At 41.7% G+C, this 25,229-nt stretch overlaps 1 protein-coding gene across 10 annotated transcripts in view; it reads left to right on the top strand.

Moving 5' to 3' along the window:
• PDE11A (phosphodiesterase 11A) overlaps positions 1 to 25,229 on the top strand; it is a 150,090-nt gene that overhangs the window by 106,708 nt on the left and 18,153 nt on the right. For 8 of the 10 annotated variants that reach the window (XM_083628099.1, XM_083628097.1, XM_083628102.1 and 5 more), the window contains 5 exons: positions 6,299 to 6,389; positions 9,432 to 9,532; positions 14,732 to 14,809; positions 18,037 to 18,100; positions 22,592 to 22,666. In XM_083628099.1, the coding sequence (XP_083484225.1) occupies positions 6,299 to 6,389; positions 9,432 to 9,532; positions 14,732 to 14,809; positions 18,037 to 18,100; positions 22,592 to 22,666 (409 nt within the window). Of the gene's footprint in view, positions 1 to 6,298; positions 6,428 to 9,431; positions 9,533 to 14,731; positions 14,810 to 18,036; positions 18,101 to 22,591; positions 22,667 to 25,229 lie in introns of those variants that run through there. The other 2 variants (XR_014551409.1, XM_083628100.1) reach the window with 2 other exon arrangements.

Below are 25,229 nucleotides of genomic sequence, written 5' to 3'. Positions count from 1 at the left end.
ATAATTTCCTATTCTTCCTTCCCCCCCCCCCCACACACAAAAAAACCCCAACAACTTTAAATCACTTTGGCATCATGCTGTTGATTTGGCTTGCTCCATGTAAATTTCTGCCTTGTATAAAACCATGTCACAGAATCTGGTTGTTCTACTCTTGGAATACCACATTCATTTACATACCTGCGTATGCCAAAATGGAGAGCGTTAGAAAATTCCCCATCTGTCTTTCTTGGTTCTGTTTTGCAGCTATGCAGATTTTCAGGCAATATTAAAAGAAACATAACTGATTGCATTCAAAACAGAAACAGGTGCTTTCAGAAACGGGGTCCTTCTGGGCTAATACGAACATATTACTACAAAACGCGGGGGGGGGGGGGAGATGCCTCTTATTTGTAATATCCCTGTAGCTCTTACTCCAGTTTATGGGTCAGAAGATTTTTTGCTATGTCCTCCACGGTCCATTTTGCAGGACAGTGAGCTGGCAATCCACAAAAGAAGTGGATCGCTTGGAGCTGAATCAGCTGCCCACAGCCCAGCTCAACAGCAGGCCAGGCACTTAACTCCAGTAAGACAAAAGTTGTACAGTGGTACCTCTGGTTACAAACTTAATTTGTTCCAGAGGTCCGTTCTTAACCTGAAACCGTTCTTAACCTGAGGCGCACTTTCACTAATGGGGCCTCCCGCTGCTGCTGCCACACGATTTCCTTTCTCATCCTGAGGTAAAGTTCTTAACCTGAGGTACTGCTTCCAGGTTAGCGGAGTCTGTAACCCGAAGTGTTTATAACCCAAGGTGTTTGTAACCCGGGTACCACTGTAGTTTGCCAACATGCAAAGGGCACAACATGTTGAGAAAGGGTGGCTGGTACAGTGGTACCTCGGGTTACAGACGCTTCAGGTTACAGACTCCGCTAACCCAGAAATAATACCTCAGGTTAAGAACTTTGCTTCAGGATGAGAGCAGAAATTGCGCAACGGTGTTACAGCGGCAGCGGGAGGCCCCATTAGCTAAAGTGCTACCTCAGGTTAAGAACAGTTTCAGGTTAAGAACGGACCTCCGGAACGAATTAAGTTCTTAACCTGAGGTACCACTGTATTACCTATCAATTGCCTGGGTAAGTGCGAGGGCTTGCATATACAGTATCTGCCCTTTCACTACCCTGTTGTTGTAGCTTGATCCTACCCTACCTTAGACACAGTATTTTATATAAGCCAAGGTTACTACTGGATTGAAAGGTGAGATACAATTTAAGTAAATCCGCCAAACCAACTCATGCTTACGTTCTGCTCTATTAAACCATGGGAAATAGTAAGGCAACCGGAAAGGTGCTGCGTTTTTAAAATGACCCTCCACCCAAACGGTTGCTGTAGGAGGAACCAGAAATAGATAATAGTATTTTATTTCTTTTCCTCCTCATTTTCTGTGGTGCTTGCGACTATGACTGGATTTTGACCTGCTAATGGGACATTACCCCAAAGGAAATTAGCTTTTACACATGTTGATGGCCTAGAATTAAAGGTAGTGGCTGATACACAAGTCAGGAAGTTTGCCTAAGTTAATTAACCCTTTGCATATGCTAGTTCCAGGGGATTAACAGCAGCAAACAGGCCTCTTAAATACACTGGCTATTGCCTCCAATGAAATTAGCTTTGACACTACAGACCTTAATTACTTTCTAGCACCTATAAATCTATAACAATACTATTATTGTGCTTTTACTGCCAGGGAGAGGAAGAGGTGCTTGTGGGATGACCTTGGGGACTGTGTGCATTGATTTGGGAGGCACCATTTGATTCTCTTTCTCAGGCAGCAAAAGTCTTGCCCCAGTCCTGTTACTCGACAGTAAAATGCTAGTTTAAATGCAACCAGTTAGGGTTGCCATATGTCTTCTTTTTCCAGGACACATCCTTTTTTTTAATGGGTAGAGTCATGATAGTGATCCATAGTTAAAAGAAGAAGTAGGCAAATGTGTCCTCTTTTTTGCTCTTCTAAATATGGCAAGCCTACGGCCAGGCTTAAGAGCCTTTTCATAAGTGGCTGGAGCCTAGAATAAATATGTGAAGATGTACATGCTTGTGTTTCTACGTGAAGGAGAAAGTTGCATGTGAACTGGCCTTTGAATTGTCAAGATTCCCTGGTCGATTATAGATTAATAAATCATTGCTCAGACAACTTGACTTTAAAAAGCAAAACAAAACCCTGTTTAGCCTGTCCCGTTTTTTTCTGTGGGGATGATGCACAATTTGCCTTTTCAAAAGAAAAGAAGGAAGGTATCTTAAAGAGGAAACCAACCCATCAATCAAAGGCTATCGTTTGTTGTTTGCTGTCCCTTGTGCTTGTCTAGAGAGCTTACAGTCTTCCTATAATACTGTGGAAATCGCTGCAGAGTTTAAACAAAAGGCACATCATGACATAGCACGTCAAGTGCTTCAGCTGTAGGACTTGTAACTTCCACAATTTATTGTCATATGCTCATTCCTAAAATCAAGTCTAACATTATTTTTAAGTGCCAGGGTTGAGTGTGATGAAAGATCAAGAGGCATGTGATTGAAAACAGCATCACAGCTCCCCGAAATTGCTCTGTTAATACATCGCAGCATGGTTTTCTCTGGGGGACTAGGATTCCCAGTCATCCTACCCCACCCCAATACAGCTGCCCCATGGTGATTAAATATCAGTATGGGGCAGCTTTGTAGTATAAGCTCCTAGGAGACTCCTTACCCACCCACCCCCATTCCTTCCTAGCATAATCTGTTATTCTCATTTCTTAACAAAAAAACAACCACCACTACCACGACAAACCCCATCTTTTCACTTAAGGCTTCATCCCAGAAGTGAAATGCTGGCGTACATTAATCTATTGTGACAGACCAATTCCATTGCTTTTCACCTTCGAACAATTCTCACTTTTTTAATTACTTTTCATAGTTTCCCTTTAATGGTTGAACTTAGCATTTTAAATGATGTGCAACACACACACACTTACTATATACACACACACACACACACACACACACACACACATATCGCAGTACCCATACTTTAGAAGGCAATCCTAAACATGCTTACTAGGGAGTAAGCTCCATGAATATAGTTGGGCTTAAGTCAAAGTAGCAATGGATGCATCTGCAAATTTCAGTTATTCTGTTTTTCCTTTTTCCAGTGTTAGGTTCAGTTTGACGTATTTTAACATCCGTTTGTGAATCTTTTAAAAAGTCCTAATGAAAATACGTCACCATTTCTCCTAATAAACACATTTCTATACAATTTTCACTAATAAACACATTTTGCAAGCAATTTTCCTTAATATGATGCACTTTCATTTAATGTTTTCACTAATGTGCATTTTTATGCACACTGTCCCCTATTTTACACACGTTTGCCCGTATTTCTGGGTTGGAGAACAGCACTGCAAAATTTGTAGACATGTGAATTTCAAGAGACAGCTGTGTTTCAGTGCGTTGCTTCAGGAAGTGTGAATTAAATAGGTTTGCATTAAAATGCGAACAAACCAAATATTCCCCCATCTCTACTTCAAAGTAAACATGTGTGCGATTGCACTGTTAGGCTGCAGTCCTGTACATGCTTACCAGGGAGTAAGCCCCATTGAATTCAGTGTGAGTTACTTTTGAGTAGATACACATGGTGCTGATGGTGCTACATTTTCATGCCATTCTATTTTCTTGTTCACTGTAGCATGTTTATTACTATATGCTGCTGCTTACATTAAGAATGAAGTTGTAATTGGCACTAGACTTTTTGTATGTCTCGCCTCCCCTTTGCAAATTTTGCTTACATAGTATTAATAGTATCTTTACACATAACAAAGGTAATTGCTGCATCCACCCTAAAAGTGTGTGTGGATATATATGATTTATGACTGTATATTTTGTGCATCTTTTAATGTATGTGCCCTACATGTATACAACTCTCCTTTATGTAGAAAACTTCATTTATTATAATAAGAGTATATAAAGCACCTGTGGTCCAAGAGAGCATTTCTATTGTATATCAAACAGGAGCTACTTTAGGAAAGTCATTCCGAGGTGACCCTAGGGTTTTGGGGGTGGTGGGCAAGAGAGTCATTTGAGGCCCCTTAAAGGATTGTAAGCAAGTCAGGCACAATAACACGTCACTTAATTCTATACAAGAAACTGCAATGAAAGTATGGATAAATGTCTCATAATGCATTTATTGCGGTCAATTTTTATTGTAACTGGAGTGGAGAATATTACTTCATGCAGTACATCAACACAGCACTGTAAGAACATGACTATAAATCATAAATAAAAAAGAAACAAGCCATTAGCTCCATATGTGATACTCTTATGTAAACAAATGCAACCCCCTGTCTCACAAAAGAAAATTCTAAGATGATATGGTAGGAGGCACATATGGTGAATTGGTGATAGCCAGTTCACTGATAAATAAAGAGTATAGTGATTAATCATTTAAGAGTCAATTGTCTACTACCCTTTTTAATGAAATGAACTCTTTTGAGGCTTCCTGGGAGCAGGGCCCTCAATCAAATCACTGTAATAGTAATCCAAGTCTTTTCCAATCTTACGTTCAGCTGAAACCAGAGCTAACCCTACTAGATGTTTTTGGAACACAGAAGAGCGCAGATGTATTTTTAAAAATCAATTTCAACTTTTAAAATGGCCTATCACTAGATGCAACAGGTACAGTGAGAATAATGCTAATACTACACAAACTGGGGTGACACTTGTGACACAGTGTGAGGCAGCCCAGTGTCTGCATATTGTTCTTGTGAATCAGGGACTGGTCCCCCCTCCCCCCATTTCTTTTGTGCAACAAAAGTGTATTTCTCTAAAACCCTTCATTGCTTGCCTGTCTCTGCTTCTCTTACTGCCTTAGCTTTTCTCTTTGTTGATCCTGAATGCTATTGATATGGTGCCATCTTGATTGGCTAAAGAAAAAAGAAGTGTTTATGTGATGCAAATCCTTTTTTTGCTGCTGTGTTTACTGTTGTGCTGGCAACAACAGTAAGTTACCAACACAGGAGAGAAATTCTTTCATAAAACCCACTGATCAGAAGAGAGGGGGGAAATTGTGTAATCCCATGCATATTTTCTCAAAAGTCCTACTATATGAAGGAAGATTCTCAGACAAGTGTGTATAGGATTGCGGCCTGCAGTTTTCTTTGGGCAAGGAAGTTTGCATTTGAGGAGGCAGGGGGGAAGAGCTTCAACCTTTTCCCTGTCTTAAGCAGATATTCTGTTAAACAGCCGAGTTATTTTCTGGTGCCACCTCCATCATCTTCTCATCAGAGCCAGCAAAAAAGACTGAAGAACAATATTTTTCCACTTTGCAGAGATTTCACTGTGAGACAATACCTGTGAAGTTGTGATGGTCTTTTCCTTTCCTCTCTTACTGAAACAAAATGGCGGCTGACTCCTCCTCATGTCCTAAGTGAACTGACCAAGTGTATAAAAATGGCTTGGCAGTTCTGGTGTACTGCTGATACAGATGGATCTGGCTTAAGTGGGGAAAAGTTTGTGTTTCTTGTAGGGAGGGACTTGCAATGCTGCTGAGTTAAAGACAAGGCAGGCTGACTGCAGGAGAGGAGGCAACCAGGGTTTTCTATAAGGTTTTGCTCCACCCCTTCAGAGTGTACGACTCTGGGTATATGCTCCTCCTTAAAACCACTGGTCTGAGGAACATTCACCAAAAGATCAGAATTGTAGCCTATATTCCAACATTTTCAGTACATGATCCTAGATTGGGCTAACAGGCCTTGCTGTTGTCTGCTAACTTTGGGTAAGATGGTGGTGATCAGCACAGTGGCTTAAAATGGACATAGTGTCTAGCTGACTGCCCCTGTAGCAAAACACAACCTGTTTTGAAGTCTGGTCACCTTTTCTGGTGGGTGGCGTTGCGGCCAGGCATCCGGGGACCCTGCGGAGATCCGGCGGGGGGCAGAGATTGACGCTCCCCTCTTGCTGGCGCTGGCCAGGGGCACGCCCAGGGGTGGCCCTGCTGTCCAATCAGCGCCGGTAGGGGGTGTGGCTGCGGGAAATTTAAACCATGGCGCAGCCGGGATGCCCTCTTCTCTCACCGTTTGCTGTAGCATGGCTGGGGGTTTTGGAAAGAGGAACTCATGAGTGGTAAAACAGAGTAGCGTTTCTCTCCTTTGCTGGAGGTATTTTGGCAGAAGGTCAGTAACCATCAGCCAGCAGTGATGCTGTAGTTGCAGATCCTGCACTGAGCCAGGGTTTGGACGAGATGATATGTGGAAAGAATCAGTGTGGCTCCTTTGTGTGTGTTGCATTTTCCCCCCAGGATTGGATCTGCCTTGGCTCAGCTCTACGGGACTTCTGCTACTCTGGAGCACCATCATTTTAACCACGCTGTCATGATTCTTCAGAGTGAGGTACAAAGCCAGCAGAATGCCCAACCTCTTCTCCTTATGTAAATATAAGTATCTAAAATAAACCTGCTTTTCTTTTATCAGTTCAATGCATCTATTACTTTTCCCTTTCTTTGCAAACTGGTAGAAAAGGGATCCTGAGTTCCACTCCAGATTCCTTTGATACATATGTCATTGGGTTTTGTGAAAAGGCATGTATAATTTTAAATTATATTGTATTTATGTTTATGCATTGTTTGTAAGCTGCTTTGTTGCTTGAAAAGTGGGCTATAAAACTGTTAAATATATAACATTGGCTCCCTGTGTCAAAAAAAGTTAAACAAATCCAAACAGCCTGGAATGTGATTGAAAAGTTTCTGACTTTTGTTGTTTACACCATCAGAACCACAGTAGTCTAGTAAATGTTCTGCATCATAAATACATTTCCCCCCAGAATATAGACTAACATTGCCTCTGTCTTGATTAATGCAGTAAGTCTATGATACAATCTTTCTACAGCCTTCTTGGTATTCATAGTAAATAAGCCCATCAAGTCAGAAAACACAAAACTATTGGTGTGTGTGTGTGTGTGTGTGTGTGGTAAACTATTGATAGGTTTTTCCTCTCTAACATCCTCCTTCATCAGCACTAAGCAGGCTTTTAAAGATGACACTGTAAAAATAAAATAAAATTCTGTGTGAATGTTTTTTCTGCTAAGACCAACAAAGAAATACCAAGGATGATGCAGTCTCATGTACATTTTACAGGTTGGTTTTACAGATTAAACTATCAATTGGCTTTATATAAAGAAAGGTTGGTAATGATGTGGTTTTTCTTCGTAAGCTTCCCCCCCCCACACACACACCCAAGTGTGAAATAAATAATGCTTTCACTTAGCAGCTGTTTATGATGGCCATAACTTTTGAGCTGGTTCCAATCTTTATATACCCTTGGTCTTGATCCAAAGAGTCATGCCCCAAATGTTCTATAAATATATTGGGACTTCCAAGTTCCTTCTTTCTGTTGAGAGCCTGCCCTTCTGCATTGGCCACTGAACCACTCTTGAGATTTGAGGGCTTAGAAACATTTTCTGACACAGTATGAGGTCTCCCTGTTGAGTCTGGTGAGGGTGAGAAGCATGGTACGTTTGTAAACGCCTTCACATGTGCCAAATTCTTAATTTTATTCTGGGTCCCAGCTCATACGTTCTCTTGCTTTTTCTGTTTGCTTCAGTTAACACTGCTTCTTGCCAAATCCAAATATGTTGAAAACCTGATCTTGATAATAGTAAACATATGCAAACTAAAAAAGCATATTGTCTTTCTCTAACTCACAATTACTAAGGCTATAATCCTATATACATGCTTACCTTGGATCAAGCTCCATTAAGCACAGTGGGACCTAATTCTGAGTAAACATGCCCAGGATTGATCTGTTCAGGTGCTTAATGTACTTTGCATAAATAATACATTTATTTATTCTTTTTTAACCACCGTTCATGAAATATTGTCCCTGGGTGGCTTACAAACATAAACACCTGTACGTTAAAGCTAGAAAATGCAATATAACAATTTAAAACCAAGTTGAAATCAAACTATATTATAAAGACAACAAGCATCCCATCCATTACAGCTGGCCTTAACAGATCAACCTCCCTCAACCAGTACAAAGAGCAAATAAATCTCACATACATACTTACATTTAAGACACGTTGGTTTCCTCCAAAGACTCTTGGAAACTGTAGTTTGTTAAGTGTGCTGAGAATTGTAGCTCTGTAATGGGTAAACCACAATTCCCAGAACTTGATGCTTTAAATGTGTGGTGGATGTGACCCGATAGTTCCTGTTATACCTCTGAGGAAGGGAATTGTACAACTGGGATGCCACCACAGAGAAGGCCCTGTCCTGAGTTGCCACACAATAGATTGCACATGTCCGAACCCTGATCTCCTCCTTGACATTGGTTAAGTAGCCACCACCATTGCCCAAAATCCACAAATGGAGAATGGTTCTTCTGGGTTGTGCTTCCTCTATTGGAGGGATGGAATGAACCAATATTTAAGTGATCATCTGTCATATGTGCCAGCATTAACTGTGGTTTACTAGCTATGGTTAACATTAACTGTGACTTAGAAATATGTGCGAACTGGGCCAGTGTTTGACCATTCTGCGTTTACTGGTAAATCACAGGACATGCTGGCAGTAGCAAGCAGGTCCATCCTAAAAAGATTTTTAAAAATAAACAGTAATACTCTCCATGTGTATTTACATTTGTTTTGCAGAAAGAACTGGGTGGGAAACCAATGTGTGCCTTGATTTCAGGTTTCCTTGTGCTCGGTGTCACCTTTCGGGGGGGGGGGATGACATTGCCTTTGGTTTTGAGAGCCCCGGTTTCTCCATATACTTGGTAGCCCATTGAAGTAGTGCTAACTTTCCCACAATGTTCCCTGAATTGGCAAGCTAGGGCTCTTATTCACAAGTAGTTTCTTTTTATAGGTAAGCTGAGGCAGACAGCCAGATGTTTATTTCTGGGCTGTTCTTTTCACACATAAGCTGCAAGCCTGCAAAGAGAAGTACACGCATATACCTCAGAAAGGGGAAGAATAACCTAGAAATAGATGTGCAGTGTAATTCCTAGCATACTTAAGAGGGAAAACTAAAATCCACTGAAACCACTGGAAATTATGTCCATGTAACATCTTTAGCATTGGGCCAACAGCCTAACAGCAATCTGTTGTCGCCTGTAGACCTCTCTAAAGTATAGTCTCAAAGGCATTTGCAAAAAGAAAAAGGGGGAAAGGAGGTATGTCATTCATCAGTTACATATATTACATTTACGTGCATAATCCTTTTTTTTAATTGCCCATAATTTCAGTATAGCAGAAAAATCTGGGGAAACCTCTTAATTGAAGTGGCCGATGAAAATATTTTTGTCATGATTTCAGTATGCATAATAAAAAGAGAGATTTGCTGTAATAATGACACACATTGCAGAGCTATTGGAAAACCTTTCAAAAACAGTCTATTGATTCTAAGCTATTTAGCTTTGCTATCTCTTTCATTATAGGGTCACAACATCTTTGCTAACTTGTCCTCCAAGGATTACAGTGACCTTATGCAGCTTCTGAAGAAGTCAATATTGGCAACAGACCTCACTCTCTATTTTGAGTAGGTATTGGCATTTTCTGAATTTGACAAATGGAAATCCGAAAGAGCTACAGTCCCTAACGACCTTTTAAATACCAGTGAGGGCATGTGGCACATATTACCAGCAGTTACTATTTAATTATCATTTGAGGTATTTACTCTAGCGCTTGTGCATTTGTCTTCTGAAAGTTTTCAGTATGTTATGTGCAACTGTTTTCTGTTGTTTAAATGTACAATATACTTAATTTATAAAGTTAAAACAAAACCACTTCATTGTTTATGGAAAAATTGCATTAGTGGGAGCTAGGTTTTCTCCTTTCTCTTTTCCACGTGGGTTTGTTTTTTGCTTTTTTAATTGGGGATCTTCTAAGCTTGTAACTTCCCATCTCTGTAATGAAGTTGCACAGCTCCATAAAAGCCATAACACATGTTTAGAGTGTAACAACAGAAATAAATGGGACCCAAGTTAACCATTACTCAATTTAAGTCCCATTGATTTCAGTGGGTCTACTCTAAGAATGGAACCAATCCCACAGGATTTTTTAAATCTGAATTTGTAGATTGGCATCAGTGGGTCATATCCAGCTAAGTCATAGGCAGAGCTGATCCACTAAAATGAATGGGTATAAGTTCCTTGGTTGCACTGCAGGTGTGACTCAGGTTGGATATAGGCCAATGTGTTTGAACAGTTACATCCCTGGATCAGAAGAATGTGTGGTCTCACTGGATGTGATTTTGTTCAAACATAAAATTGAGTGAGACCCAACATTAGTCATACTTGGAGTAAACTCATTGGAATAAATGGATTTAGTCTTAGGCTCCTGTAGGTAGACAACAAAGTACCCTTAGTAGGAATGTTGCTTTGGGGACAAGACCTACATGCCCCTCATGCAATGTATGGTTGAAACTGCCACCACAGATCAAATACCACAGAACTTGCATATCTCCTGACATCTACTTTTTCAACAGATGCTAACAGATTCAGTTTCTAGCAGGCTTGATGACTGGGGTTTTTTTTTTTTGTTTTGGGGGGGAAATGGCGTGCTCTTGTATATTTATATTTGGTAGTTTCAGGTCTGAGGGCGTTGGTAGCAGGAAAAATGGCAGATGCTAAATCAGCTCAAGGCAGCACCATGCTGTATGAGGGGCATTGTGGGGAATGCAAATGGTGGTATCTGGCACCGATTGCAGACCTGCCTGTCAGCAGAAAAATGTAAGGGAGGGCGCAGGACAGATGTCAGCAGTGGAGTACCACAGCCCCAGCGGCTGTTCAAGGATGTTACATACTGATACTGGGCCTGGGCGAAGCTTTTCCCAGTACAATATCTCCTTGCTGAGAAAACGTTCAGCTGCTGAACTTCGGCCCGCTGTGCATGTTGTTAAAAGACACAGGAAAAGAAACAGAACTAGCAGCTGTAGCTGGGGGCTGCAAGGTGATGTTCATGTGGTGTAAATCAGGCTTAGTGATGGCCACAAGTTTAGATGACTTTAAAAAGTGGGTATTAGACAAATTCAAGGACAGGTCTATCGGTAAGCTATTAGGCACGTCAGCTAAACGAATTCCCCATATTCAGAGCAGCGTTCGAAAATTCTCCAGGTGCATTTTGCACCTGGCTGTTGGCCACTTGCGACCAAGTGAAGGTGCCCAGGTGCCAGGATGGCACCTAACTTCTCCACCATCTGGAGGTGCGTGCCTTGGGGATCCTTGAATCTTGTTTGTTTTCACACACCAGCAACACATCCTGTAGAATTCTATCCGTTATATATTTTATCTGCACAATTGGAATGAATTTCAGGAACCAAAAAGTGGTATTGAAAAATGCGACTTTTGAGCTACCTGGCCCAAAAATGGCAGCTAGGCATTCCGTTTTGGTGACTGTAACCCTGGTTCAAGGAGCCGTTTGGTGCCGAGCTTAATAGATCTGAGTTTCTAACACTGATTCAGAGATGCCGTGGCACTGATTCTCAGCTCCTAGAGAGCCGACAGTGGCAAAGGGTAATTTCCCTACAAACCCTGTTTGTGGGCTTTCCAGAGGCATCTGCTTGGTGGTCACTCACTGTGGGAAGCAGGATGATCTGTTGAACTTCTGGCACCTAGTGAAGAGCTATTATTATTATTATTATTATTATTATTATTATTATTATTATTATTTATTTCAGCAGGCATTTTAAAGTAAGTTTCATTTTAACTGATTTTATCTTCAATGTTTCTTTTTAACTTTACTGTGCACTGCTTGGAGACTAAGGTGTCGAGCAGTATATAAATGGTTGAAATGAATAAATCTGAATGTGGCTAGCGGTGAGTGGTGCATCTAATTCAGGAGCCCAGCTGCCGCAATACTAAAATCCCCCTTTGATGGTTTTCTTCATTCGTTTCTTTGACATTCGGGCGCAAGAAAGGTGCTACAAAGGCATCAAGTGTTCTGCCACACTCCTAGCTAAAGCTAATGCTTGTGAAACCTGTCTTACCTTTATGATGTTAAAAAACGAGTTGTTTAAGATGGGTGCAGGAAGGTCATGTTTTGATCGCAGCTGAAGATCCTATTTACTCTTTTAATTTGTTACACATTGCTCAAGGGATTCTGAACAATGAGGGAAATTGGATTTTCAAATGTGTTACTTGTTTTCTCAAGAAGGAGAAAAATGTGTTTTAAGTTGCAGCCGCCTTCTTCTTAGTTAAATAAAACAAGGAGCCACTCTCAAAAACACCTTGTGCGGCGCTGACGCAATGCGGCGTTGCATGGGAACAGCTACGGATAAGATTGATTTAAAGCCTATGTGCCCAGCTAGTCTGGGCTGTTAAAATTGTCATCACTGCAGTACTCATTCCCAGAGGGGCTGTTAGACCATCATGCTATGAATCTGCATGAGAGAAATGAACAGGATGAACTTTTGATAGGATGTACAAAGCAAAACGTGCAAGGGAGAAAAAATATTACTTCAGTCTTCATTAGCAGACTATATTAAATAAACAGAAAGTTCGATCATTTTTTAAAAAAAACACAGATTGTTCTTTTGTCTCCTTTTAATGATTGACCTTAGAAGGTCATTTGCCAGTATGGTCCATACTGGTGGCATCAACCCCATTTTGATATATATAACCACCATTATAGACTTAAGGGTAGAAATTGTAATTGCGAGCAGCATGGGATAGTGGCAGCCAAACTATTCCAAATGTGGAAAGACCCTATGTCAAGCACAGTTAATGGAATATCAAGATTTCAGATCCTGTCAGTATACTGTCTTTCAGTAAGTTACATGGCTTAACCCATTGTGATGTCCCAAAGTCATTCCGTTGATGCCTATCACTATGATAGAACTGGTCCCAGCTTATGGTCGGAAGTACATGAGGCTACCCCAAAGCTAAGCAGGTTTGGATTAACCCTTGAATGGGTGTTTGCTTTGGGTTCCATGATGGAACAAGGGTGAGATATAAAAATGCAAGAAACTAAATAAGCCAACTTTCCTTGTGCTTCTCAGGTCCTCTGCCTTTAGCTGAGGAAGCCTGAGAGCTGGTTTATATGATACTGCCCCAATGTCAAGTCTTCCAAGAATACACGTAATGGCTGCAACATGTAATATTTACCATGCAAATCCTCTGTATTGTGTGGTGAGTCTCAATGCAAGCTCCAGAATTCGCATCAAATAATGCAGAGGATTTACCGTATTTTTTGCCCTATAGGACGCACTTTTCCCCCTCCAAAAATGAAGGGGAAATGTGTGTGCGTCCTATGGGGCGAATGCAGGCTTTCACTGAAGCCTGGAGAGCGAGAGGGGTCGGTGCGCACCGACCCCTCTCGCTCTCCAGGCTTTAGGAAGCTATCCGCAAGCCATGGAACGCAGCACGCCCCAGGCTTCGAGCTTCGCGCAGCTCTCCCACAGCTTGCGGATAGCAGCCTGTTCTGGGGGCTGGGGTCGGGGAAAGCTCGGGCTTCCCCTGCCCCAGCCCCACGTCTGGGGGGGGGGAAATAATTTTTTTTTCTTTATTTCCCCCCCCCCCAAAAAAACTAGGTGCACCCTATGGGCTGGTGCGCCCTATGGGGCGAAAAATACGGTATATTGCAAGCTACATATCTTCTTCCAAAGTTTAATTTACCTTTAATACCCTCTTGGCTGCTTTTGGTTATATAGCTCTATTGTGAACTGACTTTCCCCCCATCAATATGATATTCTCATTTCATTTCATAGGAAAGTACCTGCATTTTGGTTTCTATAGGCATTGTTTGTATAAAAAAAATATATTCACTCAAAGTTTGTGTTTCTTCATAGAAATATAAAATCTCTGCATTAGAGATTGGTTTTCCTAGCCACAAATTATAAAAACAGTTACAAAACCTGCCACCGAATGTTTTAAGACACTTTGGTGTGAAAAAGAAAGTCACATGCCAAGAATTTTCATAATTATATACTTATTTATCATTTCTTTTGTATCCCACCATCTATCCAAGAAGCTCAGCGAGAGAGAGACACATAGGGCTATGCTGTTTTATCCTCATCAGCCCTGTGGGGAGGTTAGGTTGAGAGATAATGACTGGCCCAACACCATTCAGTGAGATTTATAGCTGGGCAGGGCTCTGATTGTCTGTGATTGTATAGCACTTGACTAAGGGCCAGGGAAGATTACATACTTTGGCAAGTTGGGCAACTTCATATATTTCTAAAACATGAACATTTATTAAATATACTTAATTCTTCAGAGTAATAATGTTCCATAATTATATCCTTGTTGCTAGTGTACAATCAGGAGACTATGAAATTGATGAACTGCTGTAAGAACTCATCCTGCAACTACAGTTGTACGTTGGAAGTCGAACGGAATCCGTTCCAGAAGTCAGTTTGTCTTCCAAAAGTTTGGCTTATGATTTGCTGCAAGAAGCTTCTGCAGCCAATCGGAAGCCCCATCAGACAATCAGCTTCCAAAATTAGTTCGCAAACCGGAACAGTCACTTCCAGGTTTACGGCATTTGGGAGCCAAAACGTTCGAGAACTAAGCTGTATGACTGTACAATTTTTTTACTATGCTGGAGCAGAGGAAAGCTTTTCTCCAGGTCTTTTGCTACCTGCACTGATGGGAATAAGAGGAGAGGGCCAATTCAGTGGTTTCTGAAGAACCTTAGTGGTTCGTGAAGCACAATGTTCTCACACAAAATTCCATTGCAAGCATTACAACAACGTCTTATAAATGTTCTTGTTTCCTTCCGCTGATACATTTTGTTGTAGGAGGAGGACTGAGTTTTTTGAACTTGTCAACAAAGGTGACTACAACTGGAATGTTAAGAGCCAGCGGGAGATATTTCGGTAAGTGAGGCCTCTGGGTTGGGTATGCAGCACATTTGTTTATCAAGATTGTTGTGGGAAACTAGACTATCCGCAGCAACGGAGGACCATATTCTTTGCAGGCATCTGGAAGTTCAGAGCTAGCCAGCGACGCTGTTTAGAGTGGCCACCAACACTGCTTCCTGGCTTGGGTTCTGCACAGCTATTGGCTAAAAGGGTCTCTCCAAGACTAGCGATCCCTCGCCTGGATGTAATGCTTAAATCACCATGGAGATTGCTGTCATCACACTGAGTCTTTAACCTCTGCCAGATGTCCCTAGCGGCCCTGGGCAAGAGTGTGGAGACTCTTAATACGATTTCCATGATTACTGTGGTACACAATTTTTGTACAAGTACTGTTATGCTTTCCTCCTCTGAGTGATTAGATTGTCGGGGGACTGTGCCTACCCAGCTTTGGTTTCCTTTGGAAGGATAGATGACAGCAGGCTTGTGACGTTTTTGTAATATTTGGGTTTATTTACAAATATACAAATCGGATATAGGTAGTGGCAGAAAGCATAGCAACCCTAAAAGCAGCAAATCTACTGCCTTGTGTCAGATGCCCAGTAAGGAAACCAACAACCACAGTTTCTTCTTCTTTTTAGCTTGAAGCATACCTACTCTCCATCTTTCTCAGGCTGCAATTTATCTGTCTCACTGTAGCAAAACCTGCTTCTATTGTTCCATCTCACACACTGCTTTCACGTTTATAAGATCCTTAGCTGGAGCAGGGGAGGTCTGCCACTTACCTTGCATGCTGTTTGGTTTCTCCCATTCAAAAGTCAAGGAAAAACCAGCTATTTACTGTCTGTTGCAGAATGATTCTCCCTGGTAAATATAATGCATTCCTCAGCCCATAGAATGACTATGTCACACGACAGACTTACCCTGGGACGAGCAACCAGAACATTATGAATATATATACCATATATATAGCAGCATAACATTAACAAGCTCTTGGAAATCAAACTAGGGTCTGCCCAAGATGTTGTTGCATAGCCATTTTTGTTGCAGAAAAGCTGCTTCAGGGTGACAGCTTTTTAAGTTGAGTAGCAGCAGGAGAAATTCATTTCATTTCACCTTTAAAGAGACATTTACAGAAATGTGTACGTCTTGAAGCAGTATGCAAACCGAATCACAGCTCTCCTTGAAAATTCGAACTTCGGTGAATTTTGCAACACAGTTCTGCAGCCCAAGTAATGTGTGCTAAAATTCATATGCTAAGTAAAGTGTCCATAAATGCATATATTGGTGAAAATAATACATTAAAATGTGTTGTGTTAGGGGAAATGGCATTGCAAAACTGCATTATATTAGGAAAAGTTACATTAAAACGTTATATTAAGATAAATTCTCACTAAAATGCTGGTAAAGTCATGAAGCCTAAAAAAAATAAGTCAAAATGGTGTTAAAATGAAGATTGGAAAAATGAGAAACTGAGAGAAACCAGGATCTGCCAATTTGCCCCTTTCCAGCAGCAGAGTAGAGTGGGCACTTTAATCTTTTCCCACCCCTTGTTTTTCTGCTGCGGTTCCCTCTCATTCCACCCCCATAGCATTCTAGACACATTCTTTACCTTCACAAAGCTGCACTGCATGGGGGGGGTCAGTGGCATAGGTGGGGAGCTACAGTAAAAAGGGGGTGGGAGGCAGATGAGTTAAGCATTCCTTCCTTGCCCATCTAGTTGTTGCCCAAAATTGCTGCCATTCAAAGCAGCTCTTTTGTTACAGGTATTAGCAATTAACATTTAGCTAAGCTGCAGGTGGGCAACCTGGGTTTTTTTAGGAGAGGATTCCATTCGCTCCGGGGTACTGGGAAGGGATGAAGCCAGAAATGAGCACTGCCAGGGGCATCAGCGAGTGGGCCACCCATTTTCTCTTTCATCCCGCTCTCTCTCTCTCTCTCTCTCTCTCTCTCTCTCTCTCTCTCTCTCTGTGTGTGTGTGTCTCAAGTCCTTTGTACAGTGGTACCTCAACTTAACGTTTACCTCCAGTTATGTATCCTTCAGGATACGTATGCAGCAAACATATTTTTCTGGGTTTTGCCACATGCGCAGAAGCGCTCCACCGCCACGTGCGCATGTGCAGAAGCGGTCCTTCCAGTTGTGGAAACCTCGGGATCCTACCCTAGCTCTGGAACGGATCCCGTCCGCAACCAGAAGTACCACTGTATCGCTGAAAGGACAGCCCTGATGTTCTCCAGTGGTGTTATGTAGCTGTTGTGTCAGGCAGGTCTTGTGCCACCCACAATGCCTGTTGCACACACATGCACACAACTCTCCTCCCTACATCCGCCCCATCAGACCCACCACTCCCAAGGGCATCCTCTACATCCACCAAGAAACTTTTGTGAAAGAGCAAAGAAACATCCCGTGAGCTTTCTCCTGTATGCACACATGCCGTTTATGAATGGAGCTATTCATGTGATGGGAATGATCCTTGTGTTTTAGCGGAGGCATGGGTCATTTCCTGTTTTTCCATATCATTTCACTCATTCCCAATTTTAGAGCCGGGGCAGTATATATGCCACTTCTTTTATTTCCACTGTCCTTGTTCTTCATCTGAGCTTCCTCATAGTTTTATCTGCATCATGTACTGTACATAAATGCTTTCTCCAGCTGAATAGTTTCTTTCTCCCAACACTTATAAAACATAATTGTAGCCAGGTATTAAACTACAGTGAAACAGTGTAGTCCTTACTGTAAATCTTGGGGGTTTTATTGCAGATGAACCGTAGAAACTGCTTAAACAATGTCTGGAATGCCTCTCATGGTTATAGCTTTTCTCTTACCACAGTAGTCACTTATAAGTAGGCAAATAGATTAGCCCAATCTGTATTTATTGTGTAATAACTCCTTTTCTTACATCATGGCAGAACCCCAGCTGCCCTGTATATTATAAATATTACTTTATTAGTCAAAGTGCAGCAAAATTAGTAGTTAGTCCGTGGTGATACATGTTTCTTTTGTAGCACTCAATGGATAGCATTGAAAATTCATTATCTGATGATCTATAATGCATTAGCTCTGCTATATCTAATGGCATTAAAAATGGCGCTGACTGTTGAGATTCAGAGCTGTGCCGTCCCTTCTCTAAGGGAAGAAGTTGCTAATTCTGACTGTTTAAAACAAGTTATGTAGCTGAGGCGCATTTGTTTAGGAAAGCAACAAAAGGTTTGTTCAGCTTGTATTGTTCATTTCTGTTTTTCAGATCAATGCTAATGACAGCCTGTGACCTTGGAGCTGCGACCAAACCGTGGGAGATTTCAAGACAGGCAAGTCATGATTAATAGCAGGGCAAGGAAGAGGAGGTACTGATGCAACTGTTTTCCCAGGAACCTGACATAGAAGGGGCCAAATATGCAATCAATTTGCAGCAGTGTTGCTGTGTTTTAAAATAACACAGATTTTCTGCTGGGCATGGTTCTGTTGCCCAATGCTTTCGTTGTTCATGTTTATTTGATAGCACTAAGTCTTTCTAAGGTGTCTGAAGAACACCTCCAATTCCATCATCAGAGCCACAAGATTAACTCTTCCACTGCATATAAAATCACAGGAATGTAAGACGGAGCGTCTTCCTATTTTGTTCAACAGATCCTGAACCACCTTCTTACCACAAAATGTTGAAGGCAAATGCTAAGTATGGATCATTGGAGGAGAGCTTCAAAAGTGTGGACTGTTTAGGGGAATAGATACCTAGAAAGCTTTACACACAGTTGGCAATATGTTTTATATTTTTAAATACAAAAATAGATTTAAAAAGAACATTTGGGCCTGAGCAAACGTTTGTAAAAGGTTCCATGTATTCATTTGCAGGGCATCCCTTCACTCCTCTTTATAATTTGATTAGCTTCCAACTCTAAAAGAGACTTGTAATTTAATCCATGCCATCTAAAATCCTCATTGATATATAGCTAATTGATAATAATGTCAAATGGTTGATATCACAGAGGAGAAATACCTACTGCCTGCCCAGGAGTGTCGTGTTCTCTCTCTCCAGAATATAGCACTGAGTGACATTTAAACTCAGAGTACACCCATTGCAATTAATTGACCTAACATACTGTAGTCATGTGCATTAATTTCAGTGCGTTGATTATTAGTAAAACTTTTTTGAATAATACCCAATGTCTTTGAAAAAGAACCCATTTTTAAATACCCATTTTCCAGGATTGTATTTACTGTATTTCCTTTTTCATTAACGTTGGCATTCTTATAAACAGATTTATCTCCATACATGTTATACATTCAAAGCACCCTGAGAGTCCTGAGAACTCTCAGTTTGTGCTGGGAATTGTAGCTCTGTAAGGGATAAACTAGAGGGATGCGGGTGGCGCTGTGGTGTAAACCACAGAGCCTAGGGCTTGCCGATCAGAAGGTCGGCGGTTTGAATCCCTGCAACAGGGTGAGCTCCCGTTGCTCGGTCCCTGCTTCTGCCCACCTAGCAGTTCAAAAGCACGTCAAAGTGCAAGTAGATAAATAGGTACCTCTCTGGCAGGAAGGTAAACGGCGTTTCCGTGCACTGCTCTGGTTCGCCATAAGCGGCTTAGTCATGCTGGCCACATGACCTGGAAGCTGTACGCTGGCTCCCTCGGCCAATAAAGCGCGATGAGCACCGCAACCCCAGAGTCGTTCGCAACTGGACTCTAACGATCAGGGGTCCCTTTACTTTTACCTAAGGGATAAACTACAGTTTCCAGAAATGTGATTTAAATGTATGGTGTATGTACTCAGCCCACATGTTGGAAAAAGGGGGGGGGGACACCTGGCAAGGGGGAAGAACCTGAATGCTGACCATTAGGCAATGTGTTCTCCCTAGGATGATGGCTTCGGATAGTACTGATCGTATAAGCTAGAAAACCATTAAATTATGCTACTTGTCATTTCAGATAGTATATGATCTCCAATACGATTTTCAACACATAGTGTGCAATTGTGTAGTCACACATTAGCAACAGAGAGAACATCAATAGCCAAGGGGCCTGTTTATACCAGCGTCCCTTGCTGTCTGCATCCCTACATTATTATTTTTTTGTAAAATGATACTACATTCGGGTTTTGTTTTTTGTTTCTTTAAAAGCATATTGTTGTAGAAACACAACCTGAAAATCCAATTAGGATTAACTTTGCAGAAGAACACTGCGTATTTCCAGAAGTTACTCATATGTATCCTTAGCTTTATTTCAATTAGATTTATAACCTAACCCTTTCTGAAGGCAAATTAAATCAATGAAGTAGATAAAACATTACAAAAGTGTCGAAACATTCTTAATCTCTTCTTATAATTAGATGTTCATGTACAACCAAGATATATGTAGCTAACTCTGAAGTAGGATATATATATATAAATAAATACTGGCTACATATATTTTATTTAAACGAAGCTGTTTTACAGGTTACTTCTCACAATGTGGCTGCCATGCAAAAGGAGCTTAAATCTACAAGTACCACTGCATGGTGTTTCCCTTGAACAATGACACCTTGTTGTGGGCCACGAGGTCTCCATGTGAGCCAGACCTTCCACTAATAATAATAAAAATAATAATAATTTATTATTTGTACCTTGCCCATCTGGCTGGGTTTCCCCAGCCATTCTGGTCAGCTTCCACAAAGACCAAAAATACACTAAGATGTCACACATTAAAAACTTCCCTGGACAGGGCTGCCTTAAACAATTATCTGACATTCAGAAGACATCTTATCTCTTTGACATCTGATGGGAGGGCGTTCCACAGGGCAGGCGCCACTCCCGAGAAGGCCCTCTGCCTGGTTCCCTGTAGCTTTGCTTCTCGCAATGAGGGAACCGCCAGAAGGCCCTCGGTGCTGGACCTCAGCGTCCGGGTAGAATGATGGGGGTGGAGACGCTCCTTCAGATATACTGGGCTGAGGCCGTTTAGGGCTTTAAAGGTCAACACCAACACTTTGAATTGTGCTCGGAAACGTACTGGGAGCCAATGTAGGTCTTTCAAGACCGGTGTTATGGTTTGTCTCAGTATCATTCCAAAGCAGCTGTCTGGCGGTAGCATGGAAATGTTGGAAGCTGCCTTATACCTCTAGACCACGGGTGTCAAACACAAGGTCCGCAGGCCGAATCCGGCCCTCCAGACCTCGTCATGTGGCCCGTGTAGCTGCTGGCAGCCACCAGCCTTCACCTTTTATTCTCGCTTTTTTTTTTTTTTTTGACACAAGAAAGCCGCCCCTTCAGCGCATGCACGGCAGCCTACAAGCCAGAGAACGTCTGCCCTCTAGCGGCACCGGCCGTTCTACACAGGAAACTTTACACGCATTCAGGAAACCTCCACTTGTTTTTATATTGAGCGCATGAGGGTGACCAAACTGCTGATGCGGCCCCCGATGAATTTGAGTTTGACACCCCTGCTCTAGACCAACCTTCAGTATTGCCTGCTCTGACTGGCAACAGCTTTCCGGGATTTCAGAGAGCAGTTTTAACTAGTTCTGCCTGAAGATGCTGGGGGTTGAATCTGGGAACTTTTGCATGGAAAGAACATGCTTTCCCCCTGAGCTATGATTCCCCCAAAACACACACACACACACCCCGGAAAAAAAAGTTTCACGAGGGGCTTATCTTTGAAGTGACTCCATTCACACATCACATGGCAGTGGTATAAAAAGGAAACACTTAGTTTTGAGTTCAGTGGCTAAGCTTATATTCCGCCGCTGCCAGGTTATCAACACATGTTTTCAAAACGACATTTATTTGTCCAGTTTGAGCTTGGTGCCATTTATTTATTTTATTCCATAAAATTTATACACGGCTTGATTGTAAACAAACAGACAAACAAACCTCAAAGCGGTTTACAAAATGATAAAATAAAATCAAGAAATCCATAACCATTCTTTAAAACCTACAAAAGTTCAAATACTAAAACAGATTGAAATTGCCTCAACTTTCTAAGCACCTGGGTAGGTTTGTCGTAACGTTTTTAGCAGGCAGCAAAAAGAGTTCAGTGAAAGGGCCTGCTTGATCTCAATGGGCAGGTTCAGGTGCTGCCACACAGTCAGGTTCTTACAAATGCAGAACAGGTATTGTGTGGCACCTGTAAGTAGTGCCAACTTTTGCATTCCCATTTAAATTCTCATTCTCCAAATGAAGTTAAAGAAGACTAGCTCCAATCCATTAAGTCCATGCAAATTGTAGTGTTAAGTGGTTCAGAGCAGAAGACAGAAGTGACACCTGTATTTCAGAAGTTAAATGGATCAGAAAGGTTGTTGAAGCAACAAGCAGAGAAGCCAGAGTTAACAGCCAGATTTCCCTATTACATGGGTATGCCAGTTCCAACCAAAACTTCTGTACCTTGTATATAATCCCAACAACCTTAAACTTATTTAGGTGCCTATTCTGTTGGTACTTACTGGTTAGTGATGAGTAGCTTTTAGACTACAGCGGTACCTTGATTCTCAAACTTAATCTGTTTTGGAAGTCCATTCGATGCCTGAAACCATTCGAAAAGCAAGGCACAGCTTCTAATTGGCTGCAGGAGCTTCCTGCACTCAAGCGGAAGCCGTGTCGGATGTTCGGCTTCCAAAAAATGTTCGCAAACCGAAACAGTTGCATCTGGGAGCCAATTTGTTCGTCAACCAAAGTAGCACTGTATTCAAATACTTCAGCTCTGAGTCAGCAAAGACTGCAGGCGACCATATATTTAAAATTGGGCGTGTTCTTCTGCTCGTTAATCAGGGTTCCAGTCAGGAAATTTGTTAACAAATAATATGAATCCTAACTGATTATTTGCTATTTGTTTTAGGTTGCCGAACTGGTAACAAGCGAGTTCTTTGAACAAGGAGACAGAGAGAGATCTGAGCTCAAACTCACTCCTTCTGTAAGTTCACCACTCATTTTAGAGTTCATTGTAAAAATGAGAACATACTGTAAGAAATTTGTTTTTGTTGCTGTGTTGCCGTTGTTTTTTAAAAAATGTAGATGTTAAAATACAAATGTGAAAAGACACACAAGTACCATGTATACTTGAGTATAAGCCGAGGCACCTAATTTTAGCACAAAAAACTAGGAAAACTTGTTGACTCAAATATAAGCCCGTTCACCACATCACAAACCTGGTGGTGGCGGCAGAGGAAGAACAGGCAGCCCAAAAGGGCTGCTTTCGGGCTGCTCGTTCCTCCGCCGCCACTGCCACCAGCGGCAAAGGTGGTGGTGGAGGAAGGAGCTGCTTGTCTCTCCGCCGCCGCCTCTGCAGCTCGCAAGAGCAGGCATAGGAGCAGCAATTGGGAGAGGCACAGCATAGTGCAGCTCCTCTCCCAACTGCGACTCCTGTGCCTGCCCAGGCGGGCAGCGGCGGGACCAGTGGCGAGAAAGGGCTCCTTTTGGGCCGCTCGTCCTGCCGCCACCCGCCTCACTTGGGTATAAGCTATGGGGGGCTTTTTCATCATAAAAATGTGCTGAAAAAGTCAGCTTATACTCGAGTATATACAGTATATAACAATTAAAACCACAAAGTGTAAAAAAAAAATCCAAAAAGGAACTAAACTCTTTAAAAGAAAAACAAAAATAGGGACCCTGATTGTGCTTACTGTATTCCTGAATAACAAAACACTAGTTGTTTTTAAAAAGAAGAAAGAAAATAGTTATTTTGTCAAGTAGTACCTACCTGGTTTCCAGAAAAATACAAATGGATAACTGAAAAAGATAAGAACAGATTAGACTATGTTTCCAGGACAATATAAATTTATTTAGTCCTCAGTTTTATCTTGTGAATTCATTTGACATCAATGAGTCCAACTTCCTAAGGCACAGAAGTTGAACCAGAAATAACCAGAGATATTTCTATGAGCAAGCACAATTTCAAGGTTGGCTCGATGTTTTTTCTGTCCGTTTTTATGTGGTGCATCTTTCCTGAAATGAACACTTCTTGAGCATGCAAAGGTATGATAATAGAGTGTTGGCCAGCAACTCTTGTTTTCCCCACAAGTAGCCTATTTTGAACTGATCATTGACTAAAATGACCAACATTATTAGCCCACTGATTCACACCTGATTCACTCTTCTCTTTGACATATACTATAACAGGGAGGAGTTTCCAGTGAAAAAACATTGACAGATGCAGCCCCACTTGCCATCTGGAGTAGGTCCAGTCCAGGAAGCAGGGCCGGCACAGCTATTAGACAGGGTGAGGCAACTGCCTCAGGCAGCAGAAACCCCTGAGATGTCACCCTGTGGTGCCCTGCCAGCATTGGTGCCAATTTCAACTGAGATCTTGGCAATTTTGGCCAAGATCTCATCCGAAATCTCTCCTGAAATGGGCAGCGGAGGCAAGAGGCTGGGCAATGCAGGCAAGCTGAAGGGCCAGGCAGCACTTCCTGTTTTGCCTCAAGTGGCAAGACAGGATGTGCCCCCCCCCGCCAGAATGTGTTCTGCCACTGAGTTCTGTAGATTGTTTACACTGGTGCCAAGACATAAGGCAGTGTCTCTTCCAGTAGGATGAACGGTAACAGAAGCCACATCCAAGGTCTTCTGTACTGCACCTGAACTGGTGATTCCCATGTGCAAATCAAGACAAAAGCAAATGGAACTGAAGAGTTGATGTGCACACTAGGGGGAGGAGTCAGTTGCTATCCTCACAGGACAGGGAGCCCTTTGCTTTGTTTTGCCCACCCTGGGCTCCTAGGGGATATTATAATTTGAGTCATTGATTAATTAATAATTTGCTTGGGTCTTGAGATAAAGCCGAGTTGAGCTGCATAATAAATGGGGTCCCTTACAAAAAATTATCAGCCCATTTCAAGTTATTTTTTTCCAGGGGTTGACTGGGTGTTTTTCTCATTAGTCTATAAGCCTGCAAACAGGACATGTCTTAGTTGTTGTTTTTTTATAGTGCCTAAAACTTTGAAGCAGTTCATAAATAATGAATATTACTGATAGTGGTAACAATGACAGGAAGAGAACATTTGTAAGTATGATGCATCTCTCAGTTGTGGCTAAGTGCAGGACAAATTACATATAAAACTACATTATTAGGAATGAAAAACAAACAAAGAACACTAAATAAGCTATAGCCCTCCTGCTCTTTATTTCCAATTTGGCCTTTGCTGCTGATTTTTCTACATTCACCCAGAAGGCCTGGGCCCAGAAGAAACATTCCCAATGAACAAAACAAAGAAAGAGGAAATAGTTTGTTTTCTAAATAGATTCTCTGTTCCATAACAACACATTTTCCAAGAATTTCAGCCCATGCTGATCATTCACTGAAGCTTCCGTCCTAAACTCACTTACCTGGGAGTATTGATGGACCTCTCTCTCAATTTCAGTTTCTCTCGGTTTCTCATTTTTCCAATCTTCAAGTTTAGATCTCCTTTGCCTTTTTTTTTTAAGTCCTAATGAAAATTCATCAGCATTTTTTCCTAATATACAGATTTTTGCATGCCATT

The sequence above is a fragment of the Podarcis filfolensis genome (genome assembly GCF_964270895.1).
Source record: "Podarcis filfolensis genome assembly, chromosome: 1".
NCBI lineage: Eukaryota > Metazoa > Chordata > Lepidosauria > Squamata > Lacertidae > Podarcis > Podarcis filfolensis.
The sequence above is the reverse complement of the archived record's forward strand: the minus strand, read 5'-3'. Positions and strand labels throughout refer to the sequence as shown.